The sequence below is a fragment of the Aricia agestis genome, chromosome 14 (assembly GCF_905147365.1).
Source record: "Aricia agestis chromosome 14, ilAriAges1.1, whole genome shotgun sequence".
NCBI classification, from domain to species: Eukaryota; Metazoa; Arthropoda; class Insecta; order Lepidoptera; family Lycaenidae; genus Aricia; species Aricia agestis.
Genome location: NC_056419.1, coordinates 9504321 through 9523211, shown reverse-complemented (window position 1 = coordinate 9523211; position 18891 = coordinate 9504321). Strand labels below are relative to the sequence as shown.

The following is an 18891-nucleotide window of genomic DNA, read 5'->3' as shown; positions in this document are numbered from 1 at the left end:
GTTTTGCTGATGTCGACATTTGCGCTAAGCGTTTTGTGATAGGAGATCATACGTCTTGTTTGTGTTTGAAACCTGCATTGATACTCAGTCTGCTAAAACCACTAATCTAATCGTTTATCCTTTATGAGTGAAACTTAATTTACTAGAACTCTCTATTCGTCTCTTACTCTAACTTTTGCTTTTGTTGTCAACAAAATCTGGGTTGGTAGAAAAATAATTTCTTACGTAATAGGTATTTTCATTATATCGTAGACGATTAACTATTTATTTACTAATTTTAAAAGCACACCAGCATCCCGATGTTTTTTTTTCTGAGTTTTCTTATTAGTTGATATCTCTTAACCCTAGAGTGGGCGCGCTATGAGCATTTTGCCGCCCGAACTGAAAAAACGTTAATAATTCGTAAAACAATAGTTTATTAGTCTTGCACTTTACAGTAGCTGCCCCTAATCTCGTTAGCTATGCGTGCTGAAAAGCTGGATCCCATCAGAACACGGGGGCCCGCTTAAAGTTATGGTTATTACCATCAGGTGTCGCAGGGCAGCAAATTGCTCACCGCGCGCCCACTGACGTAGGTAAAAAAAATTGACATTATTTTTTCCAAAGTTACAATACTGGCTTTATTTTATGGTGGATTGGTTGTAAAAACAATTTTAATTACACAATTTGAAAGTATTAAGTAGTAGCAACGTAGTATTTGAAAGATTTCTTTCAAATACTAAATTAATTGCTATGGTGCCAGTCAAGTCATAATATATGACCACAAGGTCTTCCATAGACACATTTCATATTTCTTTGAGGAACTAAATTACTCTATTTGTACAAGCAGACCTAGCATCATCTTCCAAGAAGGTAGATGAATCTTCTATTGCCTATTTTTCTTTGAAAATGAAATATAATCTTTGAAAATATGTGCATTAAAAAGGGTGTTACAGATGGCCAAAGTTGCTGTGCAATGAACATTGCTTATACTTTTGTGCAGACTGTTCAGATAAAACATGTCCTGCAGATAAGGAAAACATATAATTTTGATCCTTTTTTCTAATTTTTTTCAGTATTATAGGGTATTATTTAGGACAAAGTAAAAAAAATCCGTAAAAATATTAAATTTTCTAAAATGTCTTGTAAGCCAAAGTCTTTAAAACAGATTTTAATAAATATGGCGAATTTTCAATTGTTATTTGTGTGTTATTTAAATCGTGTCAAAATAAATTACTGGTATTGCATAATTCCTACTAAAAATACCTAAAGAAAAGGGGCGGCAAAATGCTCCACACGCGCCCACTGACGTTTCACGGAGTAACGCGCCCACTCTAGGGTTAATAAAGTGGACCTTTAACGTATTTGTCGGAATTTTCACTTAGATTATTGTTTACGGAATATTTTAAGGCAATGATGATGATGATGATGAAATTCATTAGACACGTCACGCGCTGGTCACATGACATATTTTCCACAAACGGCCGTACGTGCGCTCATCTGCATGCACAGTGTAATGCAGATCCAGAGCAAACATCTAGCTCACATGCCGTACCCACAAATTGTTTTCATTTCATTATGCTTTAGTTTATTTGCTAAACTTCCTAATTTAAATGAAATATACGAGTGCTATAGTCTATGTTTAACCTATTTAATACGGTATTTTAGAAAATATGTCTAGTTATAAATGCTTAAAATATTTTGGGGACTGTAAATAAAATGTTCGCGACATGAAGAATGTTTGCAGCGTTTGTAAAATTAAAGTAGTAGTTTGTTTCCTATTTATACTAATAAAACTAACGCTTCTCTTTTCTTTGTTCGCAGATTTCCGGGTGCTCTTCTGTCTGCATGAGCTAATGAAAGTCAAAAGACATTAACTAAAGTATTTTGTACATTAACAAAGAAACTTGGAAACTTTACTAAAGTGCTATCGTGTTAGTGACAGTGTGACAAAATAAGCAAACAATGTGATGAGTGTAGATAACGCGCGTTTGTGTTGACGAAGCGCGCGTATATGCTAGCGTGCATATGCGAAACGCGCGATTGTGAAAGCGTATACGGAGCACGCGTTTATGCTAGTGTCAGTTCGTGGAACGCGCGTATGTGTTAGCGTGTCAATGTTCACGCGCTGCTAGCGTGCGATCACGCGCGTTTCCGCGCGTTTGTGAGCGCGTTTAGCGGAGGGGCCGTTTGGAATTAAGCTGGGTGCACAACACGGCGTCGGCGGAGCCTCGAGCGGGTGCGGGCGAGTCGGACCCCGAGCCGCCGCCCGCGCCCGACGCGGAGGCGCCGGCCCGCCGCCGCCGCCCCCGCCCGCTCTACCGCCGGCTCTTCCACTACGCCCGCACCGCATGGACCGGGGTCAAATTTGCCCTAGGTAACTTTCTATGTCTTTAAATATATAAACGTTCTTGTAGCATTGTATTTCTTTTTTAGCCGTGTTTCTTATATTATGTACATACACACTCACTTTTACAAGTGAATTAACCTTCTGAAAATTTAATTATAGGCTACATAAAAATTTTATAAAATCAAACAATTTTAAAAATGTAAAATATACAAAGAATGTCGATTAACATTCATAATTTGTACAATTTCAATTTATCAACCATTTTCAGCTCATTTTTATAATACTGTTTTGATTTATATCATATCACACAGAAATAAATCAAGATAAAACGGCGACGCGCGTGCCTTGCTAAGGAATCGCTCGTGTCAATTTTTGCTTTGATTTTAGTTAAAAAAAATAACTTACCCGTGGCAAGAAATACCTCCTTTTGACCGATTCACTTTCGTACTTCTCTTTTTATAATTAGACACTGCACAATGAGGCATTTTTGCACAACCGCTCCGATGTAATCAAGTCGAGACGTGCGCGCTGACTGAATGAACGTTCAACGAATCTTGCACGACAGAGCAAGATTGAAACACGCGTACTCCACCCACTTAGCCGTTCTATCTTGATTTATTTCTGTTGGCGGCTCTCGACATAGGCGAACGCGTTGGCCAACGCGTCTGCAGACGCGTTGGCCCAATGTGTAGAACGGGCGTTCGCGCGTTGGCCGTAGGTATTTAGACGTTGGCCGACGCGTCTGCGAGCTTGCCGCGCGGGTCGGAAATGTCGGCAAAAGATCAAAGGACATTTGTCGCAAGCTTCGCGCTCCATCCACACATAGGCCGCGCGATCAGTTCGCCCGGAGCGGCGATGAAGAGTGCACGTTTCCTTCTTGTGGCGAATTAACATCTAACTTGACGAAATGGCGAACAATATGAGTATCGAGAAAACATTTAAATTTATTGGGCCCTATGGGTCTATACAGACGGACTGCATTTCAACTGCAATCCAACCGCAAATTGCAGTTGAAGTGCAGTTTGAATGCAGTTGACACGACTGCAATAGAACTGCAAACCGAACGCGCAGTCGGATTGCAGTTGACTGCAGTCGTGTGAACTTCATACCAACTGCATCCAAACTGCACTATCCCACCCACCCGTACGCTCCGCTCTCCCGCGCATGGAATCAGTAGCAGTGCAGTTTGGATGCAGTCGGTATGCGGTTCACACGACTGCACGCCAACTGCAACTGAACTGCAATCCGACTGCGCATTTGGTTTGCAGTTCTATTGCAGTCATGTCAACTGCATTCAAACTGCACTTGAACTGCAATTTGCGGTTGGATTGCAGTTGAAATGCGGTCCGTCTGTATAGACCCTATCAGAGTAAAAACTGCCTGTGGAACCAAAAATCATATCAAAAGTTGCAAAAAAAAATAAGGTTATTCTATTTTCCTCACGATGTTTTTAGGGTTCCGTACCCAACGGGTAAAAACGGGACCCTATTACTAAGACTTCAACGTCTGTCTGCATTTCTGTCTGTCCGTCTGTCTGTCTGTCCATCTGTCTGTCCGTCTGTCTGTCTCCAGGCTGTATCTCAAGAACCGCTATACTTAGCTAGATTTCTGAAATTTTCACAGATTATGTACCTATATCTGTTGTCGCTATAACAACAAAATATACTAAAAACAAAATAAATTAAATATTTAATAAATAAATATTATTAATTATTAATCATGATAATTATAATAAGTAATAAGTAATAATTTTTATATATAATAAATAATAAGTAATAAAAAAAATATATTTTAATATTATAAAATATGTAAAAGTGAGTTTATTTCTTTGTTTGTTACGTTTTCTCGCCTTTTACTTATTTATTTCGAGAATACCCTTTAAAAACTTTTTCTTGTCCACATTTACAAAGTAATTATAAGCTGTGAATAAATATACAGCTGCAGCTGTTAGCGACTCAACATCCATTTTGAATCCGTCCGCACATTGGCGCGATCCAAAGCATACTAAACGACCTTCCTATGTGTGGATTACTCACAAACGCCGTTGCAAGCGCACTGCCAACGCGTCTGCAGACGCGTTGGCCAACGCGTTCGCCTATGTCGAGAGCCGCCATGTGTCAAATCACAACGATCCGCTGTAGATAACATCATATAGGGCTTCATCCACATTGGTATCATTTGCGCGATCAGATCTCCGTCGCGTATCATCGAAGCGTATCAAAATGATACCCGTATCATGATACGCCCCGATCGCTATTAACCGCGTATCTGATACGTGTCGTATCAAATACGCGCATGATCGGCAGAATGATCTAATAGGCGTCCACACTATGATACGCATACCTACTTGATACGGCGCGATGATCGCGACGGAGATCTGATCAGAGATCTGATCGCGCAAATGATACAAATGTGGACGCACCTTAATATAACGTATTTTGATTTCTTACGTAACTAATAGAAACTAAAAAATCAATATTTAACCACATCTATTCCTATACGAAAATAAGAATTATATTATGCTATAGTAAGTATTGTTATAATAATTAATAACAATTGAAAATGCCAATTTCTCCGAACAAAGCAGCAATTTCGTCGCTGAAAACATTTTTACGTTCTGTGAAATTATTTTAATTCGAAGTTGCAGCTTGTTTTATATTTTCAACTGATTACGAAAGCCTTATTAAGGAGTTGTGCAATCGTATTCATTTTCATATTGGTTTAATTTAATATTGCCTCGGTGTTTTAATTAAATTCAAAATTATATATTTAAAATGATATGAAGCTGACCTTTCCGTATTTCAAAAGTTAATATTTGCTCTTGGTTTTTTATAGTTATGTGCCTACTTTTAAATCGACGGTTTTATCTTTAAAAATATATATTTGTGGTATTTCGGAAATAAATTTAGATGAGTAGGTACAATATAATTTTATGTTTTAAGTATATTTGAAACCTGTAATGAAAAATTATCATCTTTACAAATGCAACATTGAAGAAATCGATTTGTAAGCAAATGTTAGACTTTTGTGATTTTGTCGGGTGATGTCATGGTAATAAAGTCAATGTTGGTCGCAATCTATCAGCTGGGCTTGACATAATGTGACCAAGGTACGTAGATCTACCATCCTATGACTTAATTTATCAGGTAGTACCTGGCACCACTTTCTGAAAAGAAACATTGTATATTCGTAGAGAAATCATAACAAAGAAAATCAAATACCTAATGCCATATCTCTCGTGTATAAAAGTCAAGCCATATCTATAAACTGGATGTAACTTCGTGGAATATCAATACAAAGTGCCCTTATAAAAGTTGTTTTGCGCACTCTCATAAGTTGTCAGATGAAATTTACAAGGAAAGTGCGGGGAAGTTGGACCGAGACAAATTGTGTTTATCAGTACCTGCCTCCAGATAATATTTCACGAACTTAATTGCTAAATCGCTAAAAAGTTTTGACTTGTTTCTAGATGATGTTGTTTTGTGATAAAGAATTGCGTAGTCAAAATCGCTTTGTGCCTCGTCTCGTGATTTTTAATTGCAACGTTCTAAATTACAGGAACAATAAAATAAAAATCAAGGATATTAGGACAGACATATCAATTTATAAAAGCGGTTAACATTTTATTAAGTGCGAAATAAAAAACAATTTTATGCATCCTATACATGACAGTTATTATTTGTAAGAAAATTTTAAAACGAAGCGAACAACAAAATCATTTATTATATTTATTGAGGTGGAATATCGATTTGGCAGGACTCCATCTTTGTTTGGGATCCGCGGGTATAATCGTTTGTGACAAGTCTAACAAATAGCTCGCTAACGATTTATAAGAGAGCTCAGCACCATCTCAGCACATTAATAATATACAAATAGTTATTTTTATTCTAAATACGTCCTTAAAGTGTATTTGAAACAAAGCCAAAATGAAGCGCGACGAAATTATTGGCGCATAGAAAACATTTCAGTTGTGCGTTCGGTTCAAACAAAACAACAGTAAACAAAATATAAGTGTCGGAAATAAATTATTAAGTACTGAAAGTGTTCAAAATTGTAATCACGGCGCTCGATTCGAAACAACAGTGTGTTGATTTGAGACCTTTAAACGTTCCAGTAGTTAACATTTGCAAAAATGTGAGCGTAGAAGTTCCCGTAACGAGTGATTTCAATACAAACAAAACAGAAAATCCAGGCAAACAGAAATCCGACCGAATTGAAAAGAAAAAAGTTAGATTCGCTGAAGCGAAATTAACTACAGACAAGATTTCGCTGGGACAACGTTTTGCCGACTTTCTCACTTCAGTTTGGAACTATTTCCACACTCCCCGTAAACTCAGATTCAGTAAGTACAGTTATATTTCCTGTAAAGACATTTTCAGTAAGTGTCGCTATATTTTCGGTAGACAGTTTCAACTTTCAGTAAGCATACCAATATTTTCTGTAAGGCATTTTCAGTAAGTTTCGCTCTATTTTCAGTAAATCCTGTTTCAGTAAGTATCCCAGTTGTGTATGTAAAGTCAATTTAAATATATTAAGAAAAGTTATTTACATTTAAGTATTTTCTATATATAAAACATCTATGTTGTTAATTTTGTCTCTGTCCGTGGACTGGTAGAAAATGTCCGACATTGTATATTGTGCATATAAAGTGTAGAATAAAGATAAAATAAATAAATAAATAAAGTTGGTTTTTAAAAGTACTGTAAAAATCTCTGTAGACACTAGACACCTATAGTAAGTTTATTTGAAATCAGAGTCTATATTCAGTAAAGTCGATTTCAGTAATATTTCAGTCCCCGTAGGTTTCAGTAACTTTGTACGTTTATTTCGGGCGACGGTTCAGTTTGGTGAACAATATTTCACACAAAGCTAGCTGCGTTACTCACGGTCCGAGTGAATATTTTTAATAGACCTTCAATTTACTATTTCTAATTTATTAACAATTTTTAAATTTATTAGATGACGCTTGCAACTCCGTTGCGTCAAAATTTATTTATTGCGGGGAATCCTATATTTTTCCGGATAAAAACTATCCTATGTCCTTTCCCGGGACTCAAAGTATCTCCATACCAAATTTCAGCAAAATCGGTTCAGCAGTTTGGGCGTGAAGAGGTAACAGACAGACAGATAAACAAACAGACACACTTTCGCATTTATATTATAGTATTAGTATGGATTTTACATTGAGCATGCTCTTATTCTTGCTCATAAGTCTGTATATGAAATAGGTAGAATTAATAGTTGATTAGCACAAATCTAGTATTTAGCGTAGGCCTGTTAGCGAACTTCAAGTTATAATATCGGTGAAATAGTTGAAGCAACAATTTGTAACTGACGAGCGAACGCGATCGCGCCTAACTTCTCGTCCCAAAATTAATGAAATTTTCAGTTCGAGCTATCGATTAGTCAACATCAAAGTTTGTTGATTCGAATCGGAAATTTTCGTTCGATATTTAATAGCTACGGAATATTTATGCATGATACAACACTGAATATTATGGTTTCGAAAGATGATACAAAGACAATCACAAGCAAGTATTAATAATAATAATACCCCCACACCGGTTTCGGTGACGGTGGCTGGTTTCATTGAAACCAGGCCAGCTACGCAGGAGCAATCTTATGGTGCCCAAGTGTGTGCGCAGTACACAAGAGCACTCTCTATTCCTTTACTCTCATAACCCAGTGGGACGGAAAACCGACACGACCGGCGAGAGATCAGGCGCAGGACCGACTTTTTACATGCCCATCCGACGCATGGATCATCTTACTTGTCAGACAATCAGGTGATCAGCCTGCATTGTCCTAACCAAACTTGGAAATAACATGTTTCCAACGCGGGAATCGAACCCACGACCTCGGAGTCAAAAGCCGCGCTCTTAACCACCGGACCACGGAGGTTAACCACTGGACAATCAAGTATTAGTAAAATAATAAATAATAAAATATCTTTTTATTCAAAATGGGTATCATGATACACTTTTTGAAAGTCGAACGAAGAAACTATACGTTGCCTACCACCGGTTCGGGAACTACCCCGCCGAGAAGAACCGGCGTAAGAAACTCGCACGGGGCCATCTTTTACAAAAAAAAAGGAAAATTACAATGTTGTGGCTTACAGCTATGTAACAAAAATAAAAGAAAAGTAACCTGCATGGAGCCACCCTATTCCCAAGGGATATTAAAATATTATTACGTTATGTTACTTTAGTTAGTTTACCTACTTGATGAATCCCGCAACTCCGTTGCGCCAATATTCGTTTATCGCGCGGGGACCGTACATTTTTTCGGGATAAAAAGTAACCAAAAAGTAACCCTTTTCCGGGTCTCAAAGAATCTCCATACCAAATTTCAGCAAAATCAGTTCAGCAGTTTGGGCAGACAGACAGATAGGTACGCTTTCGCATTTATAATATACTAGCTGTCCCGGTGAACTTCGTGTCACTTTAAAACCTTCCCTGTACTTTTACGAATATTTTAAGACTAAAATTAGCCCAATCCGTTCAGCCGTTTTCGAGTTTTAGCGTTACTAACACAATTGAAAATCCATTTTTATATATAAAAGTGTTGTTTTTAGACTTTTTCAGGAAAAATATATTTTTTTTTATTTTTCTCTCCGTAAGAAACATCCTCGTACTTCAAGGAATATTTAAAAAAAAGAATTAGCGAAATCGGTCCAACCGTTCTCGAGTTTTGCGCTTAGCAACACGTTCAGCGACTCATTTTTATATTATAGATAAGTCTGGATAGTCATGGATAGTCAGATGACTAAGATTAGTCTACTACGAGTATCCCATTTAATTAAGGCAATATTTTAAAATAACTTTTGTATTTATACGGTGACAACCATTTTTTAAACTTTTTCAATCATCTCAACTCGTAAGGTAAAATATTTTTCATAATCGAATTAATTAAGTAAGTACTTAAATAATGAAGGTGAAAATGATTTAATAAACAACAATTACAGTTCACACGAAACAAAATACTCAATCAAAAGTTTCTACCAGTGACTGTTAATAAATAGAGTCTAATTATAAAATATTTGTTTATTTACAGCTTGCTTAAACAGTATCTGAAAATTTGTGAGGACGGATGTGTGTATGTTACTTCATCATGACGAAACAGCTAAATGGATTTGATGACATACAGAATATAATAACAATAAACAATATTAATATTATGTAGCAGCTGAATCCACATAATATGATGATACTTTGATATTGGTTAAATCCTTCCACTTATAAAGTTAATAATGTAGAAAGTGTAAAAGAGATGAAACGAACGTACAGGGAACAGTTGTCTTTGTCTTTCATTGAAAAAAAAATATTTTATAAAATACGAGTGTATTATTAGTAGAGCGTGTATACGAATAACACTTAGTAGGATGTGTACACTACACTTAAATAAGCTCTAAAGTTCAAGCACGATCCAAATCACAAAATTTCATACAAAATTTTATCTAATCTCTCGGTCTGGCTGTATAATGTCACACGCCACTGACAACACAATCTCTGTTGCGTCTGATCACTGTCGGTGCAGCTCGATCTGCTAATTCGGCTAATCGACAAGCATTCGCTACAAGCTGTATGTCCTACATGCTCTGTTAACTATCCTGGATAACCATCCATCTTAGTAGGACACAATATCTCAGTAGGACATGAGTTCTGATAAGTAAATAAGACAGATGTAACTTGTAAGTCTTTATTTAGACGATTTTCAAAAAAGGGGGTTAGTTTTAACATTCATTTAAATGGTCTCATAATTATTATTGGAACGAAGTTCCTTATTATATTTTTTTTAACTTCGTTCCATCCGGGTGTCCCTTGACACCTCCCAGGTTTTTTTTTATCTAAAAACGGAGTTTTTTCTTGCAGATTGCGCATGATTAGGCATTTAAAAAAACTCTTTTTTGGACTAGTTTCAACTAAACCTTGCTAATTGACTCTTGATCGAGTGCACCAGTATAGCGAGAAAAGAAAAAATGTAGAGCTGTAGTATTTGTAGCGATTCTCATTCAAATTCCTTCGGTAATTTAAGTGTAAAAAAGTAATAAACAAACTCACATAAATTATATCATTGTTCATGCAAAAGTAAAAGCTGATGTTGGCACTGTACTTGGAGCAAACATATTAATATAACATTACGTGAAATAAAATTTGTAACGCTTTTGTTTCGCTTCAATACGTATTGACATATTTCTGAGCTTTGAGACTTTGTTATCGAGTCCATCAGAGCCCATTCATGAATAAAAGCGGAAACGAATGGCCAAATAATAAAATTATGTAGCGAATATTCGATGGGACAATGCAACAAAAAATTTAATTATAAAGGTAAATAACTTAATAACGTTTACATTTTTTAAATAGCAATTAGTATCTTTTTTTTTTCAAATATCTTAGGCATAAATAAATCAGCGCACAGCCCAAAACTACAAATTTTACACACGTGTTCCTCTTATGAAATAGGCATCCAATAACAGTTATTGGATGCCTATTTCATAAGAAGGAGTGGAATTTGTAAGATCTTTTCTTTAATAGTTACTATTATAGAAAAGATCTTACAAATTCCACCCCAGGGGATCAAATACTTTCTATGTCAGGCGGCGAAAAGTTGTTGTGAATTCAAAACTAAATTAAAGTTAATTTATATACAGTAAATTTCGAAGACAGAGTAAGCACGTAAAACAAAGTACATATCCATACTAATATTATTATAAATGCGAAAGTGTGTCTGTCTGTATGTCTGTTACCTCATTACACCCAAAACGCTGAACCGTTTGCGCTGAAATTTGGTATGAATTGATAGTTGAGTCCCGGGAAAGGACTTCCGATACTTTTTTACCGTAAAAAAAGTGGGCCCCGTGCGAGTTTCTTACGCCGGTTCTTCTCGCCGGGATAGTTCCCGAACCGGTGGTAGGCACCGTAGCTAATATTAACATTCTGAAAGTATTTTCTTAAAATCTACTCAGAAATAAAACATTTTTTTTTTTTTTTTTTTTTTTTTTTTTATCCCGCAAAAATTTAGAATTCCCGCGCGATAAAATTTTGGCGAAACGGAGCTATGGGCGTCATCTAGTATCTGTATATATAAAAATGGATTATCAAATGTGTTAGTCGCGCTAAAACTCGAAAACGGCTGGACGGGTTGGGCTGATTATAGTCTTAAAATATTCGTAGAAGTCCAGGGAAGGTTTTAAAGTTACACGAAGTTCACCGGGACAGCTAGTTATATATATAATAGACAATAATTTAATAGGCAAGTCTTTGTTCCGCTATTAATGAACCTGTAGACGTGTTGTGATGTGTTGTGTGGTGTTGTGGCGTGGCCTGTTGAGCTCGGAATAGACGTGTTTACGAACGTCCGCGGCACGCATCACACTCGCGGTAAATACACCTTAAATTCATCAAGCACTAATATGTTATGAGATAATTCGTGGAGTCGCTCTGTCGATTTAAGTTTTTTTTTTTAAGTCAACGTTTTTTTTAACCTATCAATCCCCAAGCGTCAGCCGGCTGCCGCATAACAATTGACAAATCTATTGTGTCTGCGATACCCACGATGGAGGTGTTAAGCGGCACTTCTTCGTATGCACGCGCGGACACGTGACTTAATCGAAAATTTATAAGACAGATCCCTCTGGGTAAGAGGGAGGGGAAGTAATATCCCTCTTTTTACCACGAGGTGAAGATGTATGCCTAAACCTGCTGTACAAGTTACTTTTGCAACAGTTAGCTTTCTGTTTAACACCTCCATAATATGATAGTGTAGAAAAGGGGTCACCAATTAGTTTCGCTCGAAGTCTATTTGAAGAAAAGAAATGACCTTGGCGGTCCGCACATTTTATAATAAAAAAAATATTAAAAGAAGGTAAATAAGGAAATTACAAATTATTTACATATCAATAAGAGAAAAGACAATTTTATTGATTGTTTAGAGGGAAATTGGTGCAAGCTATTGACATTAAATCCTGGAGATGTTCATCAATCATCTGTAAGTCGTGACTGAAATAATTTTAAATTTTTAACGAAGTTCACCTTCGAAAATACTCGGTCCGCATACAATGGGTCGGCGGTCCGGGTGCGGACCGCGGTCCGCCATTTGGTTGAGTTTGGTTACAAATCAAGAAATTCCATAACGATAAAAACCTAACACGGGGTGTGTTAGGCTACGACCGGTCGGTGCGGCGTTGCCAAATGTATTTTTCTTTTAATTTTTGATTCGAATAATTACAAGCCACTCCACACATCTCGCTGCGCGATTACCTGACTCCTGTATGGACTATGCGTTTACCAGTTTCTTCCCGGCCTCGCACAATACAACATTGTTCGGCCGAACATGTCTGTGAATATCGACATGGATACTTTCTCCTTCAAGAAGAATTTGCGACGACGGACTTTGAATACTATTAAATCGGCCGTGACCGCGCTTAAACAGATTGCCAGTAAGTCTTAAAGTATGTTAGCTAGTATTTTAATGTCCTATCTACTACTAACTATTACTATTTATAAATGTACTACTATGGATATTTAATTCACGTTTTGTTTTATCCGATCCTAAATAAGAAGAAATAGACGGAATACATAATATATTAATTATAAAATGTTAACTCACTAACTTAACCAAACGTTTACCTTAACTCAGCGAGGCTAAATTAATAGTCGCTTTGGAGAATCATATATATGAATCCTAATAATTTATGATTCAATTTTTAAAAATCTCAAAATGGTCACTCTGCTTGCAATTCATATGTCTAGTGCAATCTCTAAAAAAATCTAATTCATTCTGTGAATTGATTTGAGAGGAATTGCAAAATGTGACCATTTTAGCCCCGCTGATCTCTGATGTGACTTAGTGTGGGCCCAAATAATTATTATTTTTATTACATAAAATTAATCATTTTCGAATGTATATTTATTCCTCAACAGTGTACCTTTCAATGATATTCTATGTTACTAACGTAACTAGATTGGAAGTTTACGGTAGCAACGCGTTGCCACTTCGAAGATGCCTGCAGGCATATCTCACATACATAATGACATAACGAATATATGACTTGACATTGTCTTTTGAACAAAAAAGTGGTTACACATTTCTGAGAATCTTTTGTAAGACATTGCTACTCTAGTATTTTAGAAACTCACTGGTACCTTTACACAGAAACGTAAAGTTTCTAACTACTCTACACCATCGTCCTTTTTTTTCTATATTATAATCTTATTATATAAAATTGTCTTATATAATAAATATAATGTGTAATTGTATTACATATAAGTATTGCTGATTAAAAATATTCAAAAATACTCTCAACAAGGATATTGTTCAAAAAGCTATTTCGCTCCTATTATATTTAAGGAGGTGCGTCAGCATAATGTAGACGTCATTCAACGTGACAACGTGACACTCAGCCCGTCACTTCAACTTTCACGCCCTCATAATTAAGTTTGATGAACACCCAAACTTCAAATTTTATCGAATCCTGCATATTTTTAATGGACTCCGCATAAATTATGATGTACAAAAGAATCTTGAATACTCCTTCAATGACATTGAAAGTCCTTGATTCAGAAGAACTTTATTCGACGAAGACACAATGTCAGGTTTTTTAGTTTCTGTTAGGTTTTTAGACGTCTAGACCAGCATACTCGACTATGATAATTTTGAAGAACGTTATTTTTAACCATGAAAAATTTTGGTTTCGATCTGCGACACCAAGACCAAAACGTGTTTGTGGCCCGTATCAAAAAAATGTTCAATACCACTGTCCTAGATTGTACTATCAGAGAAGTTTATTCATAAGCAGATGGCGGACGTCGGACTGACGTAACTTGGTCACGTAATGTCAAACCCAGCTCACAGATAATTACTTACATTGAATTGACATAAACCAACCAAATGACCGTAGGTCCGTCAACTGCCTATGAAACAATTTCTTCGATGGTATATTGTCTTACTGCTGGGGTTAACCCTCCTTCTTTTCTGCCACAAGATTTCTTGCTTTATTTTCCCTCTCTTTGTCATAAGCAGTTCGTCGCGTTTTAGTCAAAGTCAAAGGTTTCAACAGATGTTTTATTAATCAAAAACTTAATCGTACTTTCTCGATATGCACTGTTTTGCTTGTTGCTTGTTGTTACCACTATTACACCCTGGGTTATTACGTTAGGGTAACTAGAATGAGTGTTCATAAATAAAATCCTTTTGCTAACTGGATTACGTTTATTACGCAAGCGACCACTCGGGTTGCTGCACCAAGAACACTCCTGATATTTTACATGTTAGTTCACCACATTCATCGAACATCGATATAATATAACGACACATGATCACATCAATATATTATAAAACAATATATTGTGTCCCCACACCACCATATAAAACACTAGCTGTTGCCCGCGACTTCGTCCGCGTGGACTTCAGTTTATAGCGCGCGGTGTCAACAAAATTGGTGTCAAAAGCTTTTTAAAGGAGTGAGCACACTGAGACGGGCCGTGCCGGGGCTCAGCGTGCCGGGGCTCATCGCAAAAATCCGCCTCCATACAATTTGTATGGAAGCGGAAATCCGCTGCGCCCCGACACAGTGTGCGATACGCGCATCCGCTTCCATACAAATTATATGGAGGCGGATTTTTGCGATGAGCCCCGGCACGGCGCGTCTCAGTGTGCTCACTCCTTTAATCAAAATACCCAAAACAGCCGTGTAGTGTGCACATATATTTTTTTTTTTAACTAAACTTTTTTATACCAAATTTTAAGGGCGCTTATTTAGCTTAACACAACTTGGCTGCATTACACAACTTTAGCTTTACCCATAAACTATTTAGTATTTAGTGTTTATTATTGGTATGCTGTTGTTTCTGATATCTATGTTGGTAGGTGAGTTATTTGATGACGTGTATAACAATCGAAAGAATCGAAAAATTAAGCCCAACATGGTACCACCTCTTATAGAAATACATATGAGCAAGCGATAGCGCGATCTAGGCGACTCTTGGCGCCATCTGTTATGAGTTTTAGAACTAACTTAATTTGAACAAATTTACGCATAAACACCCCCTTACAACCCCTTTTCCTGTAAAAAAGTAGCCTATGTCCTTTCTCAGGCTTTAGACTATCTGTGTACAAAATTTCATTACAATTGATTCAGTAGTTTTGGCGCTGTTGTTTCTGATATCTAAGTTGGTAGGTGAGTTATTAATTAATAACGTGTATAACAATCGAAAGAATCGAAAAATCCGCCTTAACATCGTACCACCTCTTATAGAAATACATATGAGCAAGCGGTAGCGCGATCTAGGCGACTCTTGGCGCCATCTGTTATGAGTTTTTGGAACTAACTTAATTTGAACGAATTTACGCATTTTCACCAACTTACAACCCCTTTTTCCACTTAAAAAGTAGCCTATGTCCTTTCTCAGGCCTTAGACTATCTGTGTACAAAATTTCATTACAATCGGTTCTGTAGTTTTGGCGTGAAAGCGAGACAGACAGACAGGCAGACAGAGATACTTTCTCATTTATAATATTAGTATAGATTCACCAGCTGCCGGGCCGGTCATAATCTTCGCTACTGCGCGGCGCACCCCCGCCTTGGTAGCGCCCACTTCGAATTTCGAAACGGGCGTACCGAAAATCGCAATTTTTAATTTCGCCATAACTTCTAAACCAAACGTCCAATTTTAATCATTCAAACACAAAATACTATCTACACAAACTGTACTTAGTGATGAAATAATTTATTTTGATAAGGATTATCAGCATGAGTAAAATAAATACGTTTAAATGTAGTCCAAAAAAAAAATCAAGATTTTTAAATAAAAAAATGGTTGTTGTGCCTCAATCGACATAGATAGGTATAGTGTGTCGCGGACATTTTTGTAGATATTTATAAGACCTACATTTACTTACAACATTGTATGGTTCTATCTTTTATAGTTTAGGCAGCGTACGCAAAATAAGTAACTTTTATGGTTGATTTTTTTCACCTTGTGTCAGAAAAATCCAAATATCTTACGGAACCCTATATTTACCAAAATAAAATGTAGCCTATGTTACTCGTAAATAATGTAGCTTTCGAACGGTGAAAGAATTTTTAAAATCGGTCCAGTAGTTTTTGAGCCTATTCATTACAATTAAACAAACAAACAAACAAAGTTTACCTCTTTATAATATTAGTATAGATTTCAATAGAGAACGATTACTTTTTGAAAAGAAGCGAAATAAAAGCGGCCTGATATTGTGTATTGCAATTCATAAAAACCACGAATGTCGTAGCTCAAACAAACAACCAATTCCATGTATCATATTGATATATTATATGCCTACGGGAAACATGAAAATTTGCGAGCGTTTTGAGTTTTTGAAATACAGTTTTCACAAATTAAACTTTTTCACTCAAAAAGTTTTGTTTAGATTTATATTTTTTACCTCGGTTTCTCATCTAAACTATACTCATTACCATTACAAGATGCGCATTAGAATGATCATATTGTAATGTTCGAATATTATGTAACGTTACGTTAACTCCTTCATAGAGAACATCGGCGTGTGATGAGTGATAGTTACACGTCAATGTTCCCTATAAAGGAGCACCCTTAATTTTCACTAATCACTTACTTGCAAAAAAACGCAATAATATGGATATTGGATATTCTTTTTTTTATGAAATAAGGGGGCAAACGAGCAAACGAGTCACCTGATGGAAAGCAACTTCCTTCGCCCATGGACACTCGCAGCATCAGAAGAGCTACAGATGTACAATAGGGGAGGTTAGGGACGGGTAGGGAAGGGAATAGGGGAGGGTAGGGAAGGGAATAGGGTAGGGGAGTGGGCCTCCGGTAAACTCACTCACTCGGCGAAACACAGCGCAAGCGCTGTTTCACGCCGGTTTTCCGTGAGAACGTGGTATTCCTCCAGTCGAGCCGGCCCATTCGTGCCGAAGCATGGCTCTCCCACATCTTCACTAACTTGCGCAAAATTAATTTAGCAACACTGAACGTAACCTGAAATATTCACGAAACATTAATCTTGATATCAAATGGAAAAATTCCACACGAACAACAAGCACACTCAATGAGAGCTAAAATATTTCACAACGATATTTCATTTTTATTAAAATGGTAAATTGCCAAAGCGTGTTATGTGTTTGGGCTTTTTGTATCAGCCTTTGATTATTTTAAAACCGAAACGGGCGTTGCTAGCAACCGTTATGGATGATTTTCGGCTCCAAAAACTTTGAGCGCAGTTGTATTTTACCTAAATTTATAGAACACTAGCTGTTTGACCGAGCTATGCTCGGTATCCGATGAAAATGACATTTTCTAGAAATGATTCCTAGCTAGATCGATTTATCGCCCCCGAAACCCCCTATATACTAAATTTCATGAAAATCGTTGGAGCCGATTCCGAGATTCCAATTATATATTTAGACAAGAATTGCTCGTTTAAAGATATAAGATAGTCTTTTATATTTATAAAACAAAGTTGCCTATACTATTTAAGATGAAAAGGTAAATAAGTGTAGTTCTCATAACAAATACCTTATTTAACTGAATTGGAAAAATGTAGTTCTTGTCTGTTGGCGGAATACTTTGCCCTAAGCTTAAAAAATATACAATGATTTAAATGAATATTTCGATGTAATTGCTATCATTTAGTTACGTGGGAAATAAACATGTGCCTGTATTTTCACCGTCACGCAACAAAATTAATAAAAGCCCCCACATACGACGAGGCCGATCGTTCTAGTCGGACTGATCGCAGGCCGACCTGACCGGACTCGTGCACATGCACGGGAATGCACATAACGAATCCGACAGGTAAGCAACAAGCGTTAAACAGCAGATATAGCATAAAATCTGCTGTCTGGCAAAAATGTTGTATGGGAAAAAGGTTCTTAGGTAACAACCTAAGATCTTTTAAGCCTAAGCAATAGCTTAGGCTGCATTTATAATATGGTCCAGTCTACTTAGGCTTAAATTAGGTAAGAACCTCGGAATTCAAGATACCCAGCTGTAAGTCTGTAAATATTTCTATGTTGGCACCCTAAATGTTGTCTCGATACCTACATAATATTATGGTAGGGTGTGCGCAACTATTAAATTTCAAGGTCAAAAGGTCACAAAAATCAGTTTTTGTGCTTTTTTTTGTAAATATTTCATTTCCTATGGGTTTTTTGCTATTTGTATTTATTACCATAATGTAGAATACAAAATTCTCTACAACTTTTGCTGTGGAACACGTACAAGTACAAGAACACGTTAAGTATTATCGCTTAGTTTGGTTACACCTTGTGTAAATCCAACCTTACCTGTCGCAAAATACTAATCGCTCGGCCGGTCCGGTCGGCCTGAGACCGGATCGACCGGCCTCCTCGTGTGCGGAGACCTTAAACAAAACAACTCACAATCCATGTGTAATATAATTAAAACGTAGCTCGCGGCGCTTATTGAGCGAGCAAATAACCCAGAATCGAGTCGACAACGAGAACTCGAGAACCCGACAATCGAATTTAACTTTCTGCTAAACAATTACATAAATATTCATTGTGCCTGACGTTTGCCATGCTA

General features: G+C 36.8%; 1 protein-coding gene and 1 long non-coding RNA gene across 2 annotated transcripts in view; both read left to right on the top strand.

Annotated features, from left to right (window-relative positions):
- LOC121733596 overlaps positions 1-2215 on the top strand; it is a 53254-nt gene extending 51039 nt beyond the window's left edge. The window contains exon 3 of the long non-coding RNA XR_006036582.1: positions 1804-2215. This is a non-coding gene — a long non-coding RNA (uncharacterized LOC121733596). The remainder of the gene's footprint in view (positions 1-1803) is intronic.
- A 35-nt stretch (positions 2216-2250) lies between these two features.
- LOC121733926 (Kv channel-interacting protein 4-like) overlaps positions 2251-18891 on the top strand; it is a gene marked incomplete at its 5' end in the record, with an annotated part of 132739 nt that continues 116098 nt past the window's right edge. Inside the window, one exon of the mRNA XM_042124328.1 lies at positions 2251-2356. Within this exon, the coding sequence (XP_041980262.1) occupies positions 2251-2356 (106 nt within the window). The remainder of the gene's footprint in view (positions 2357-18891) is intronic.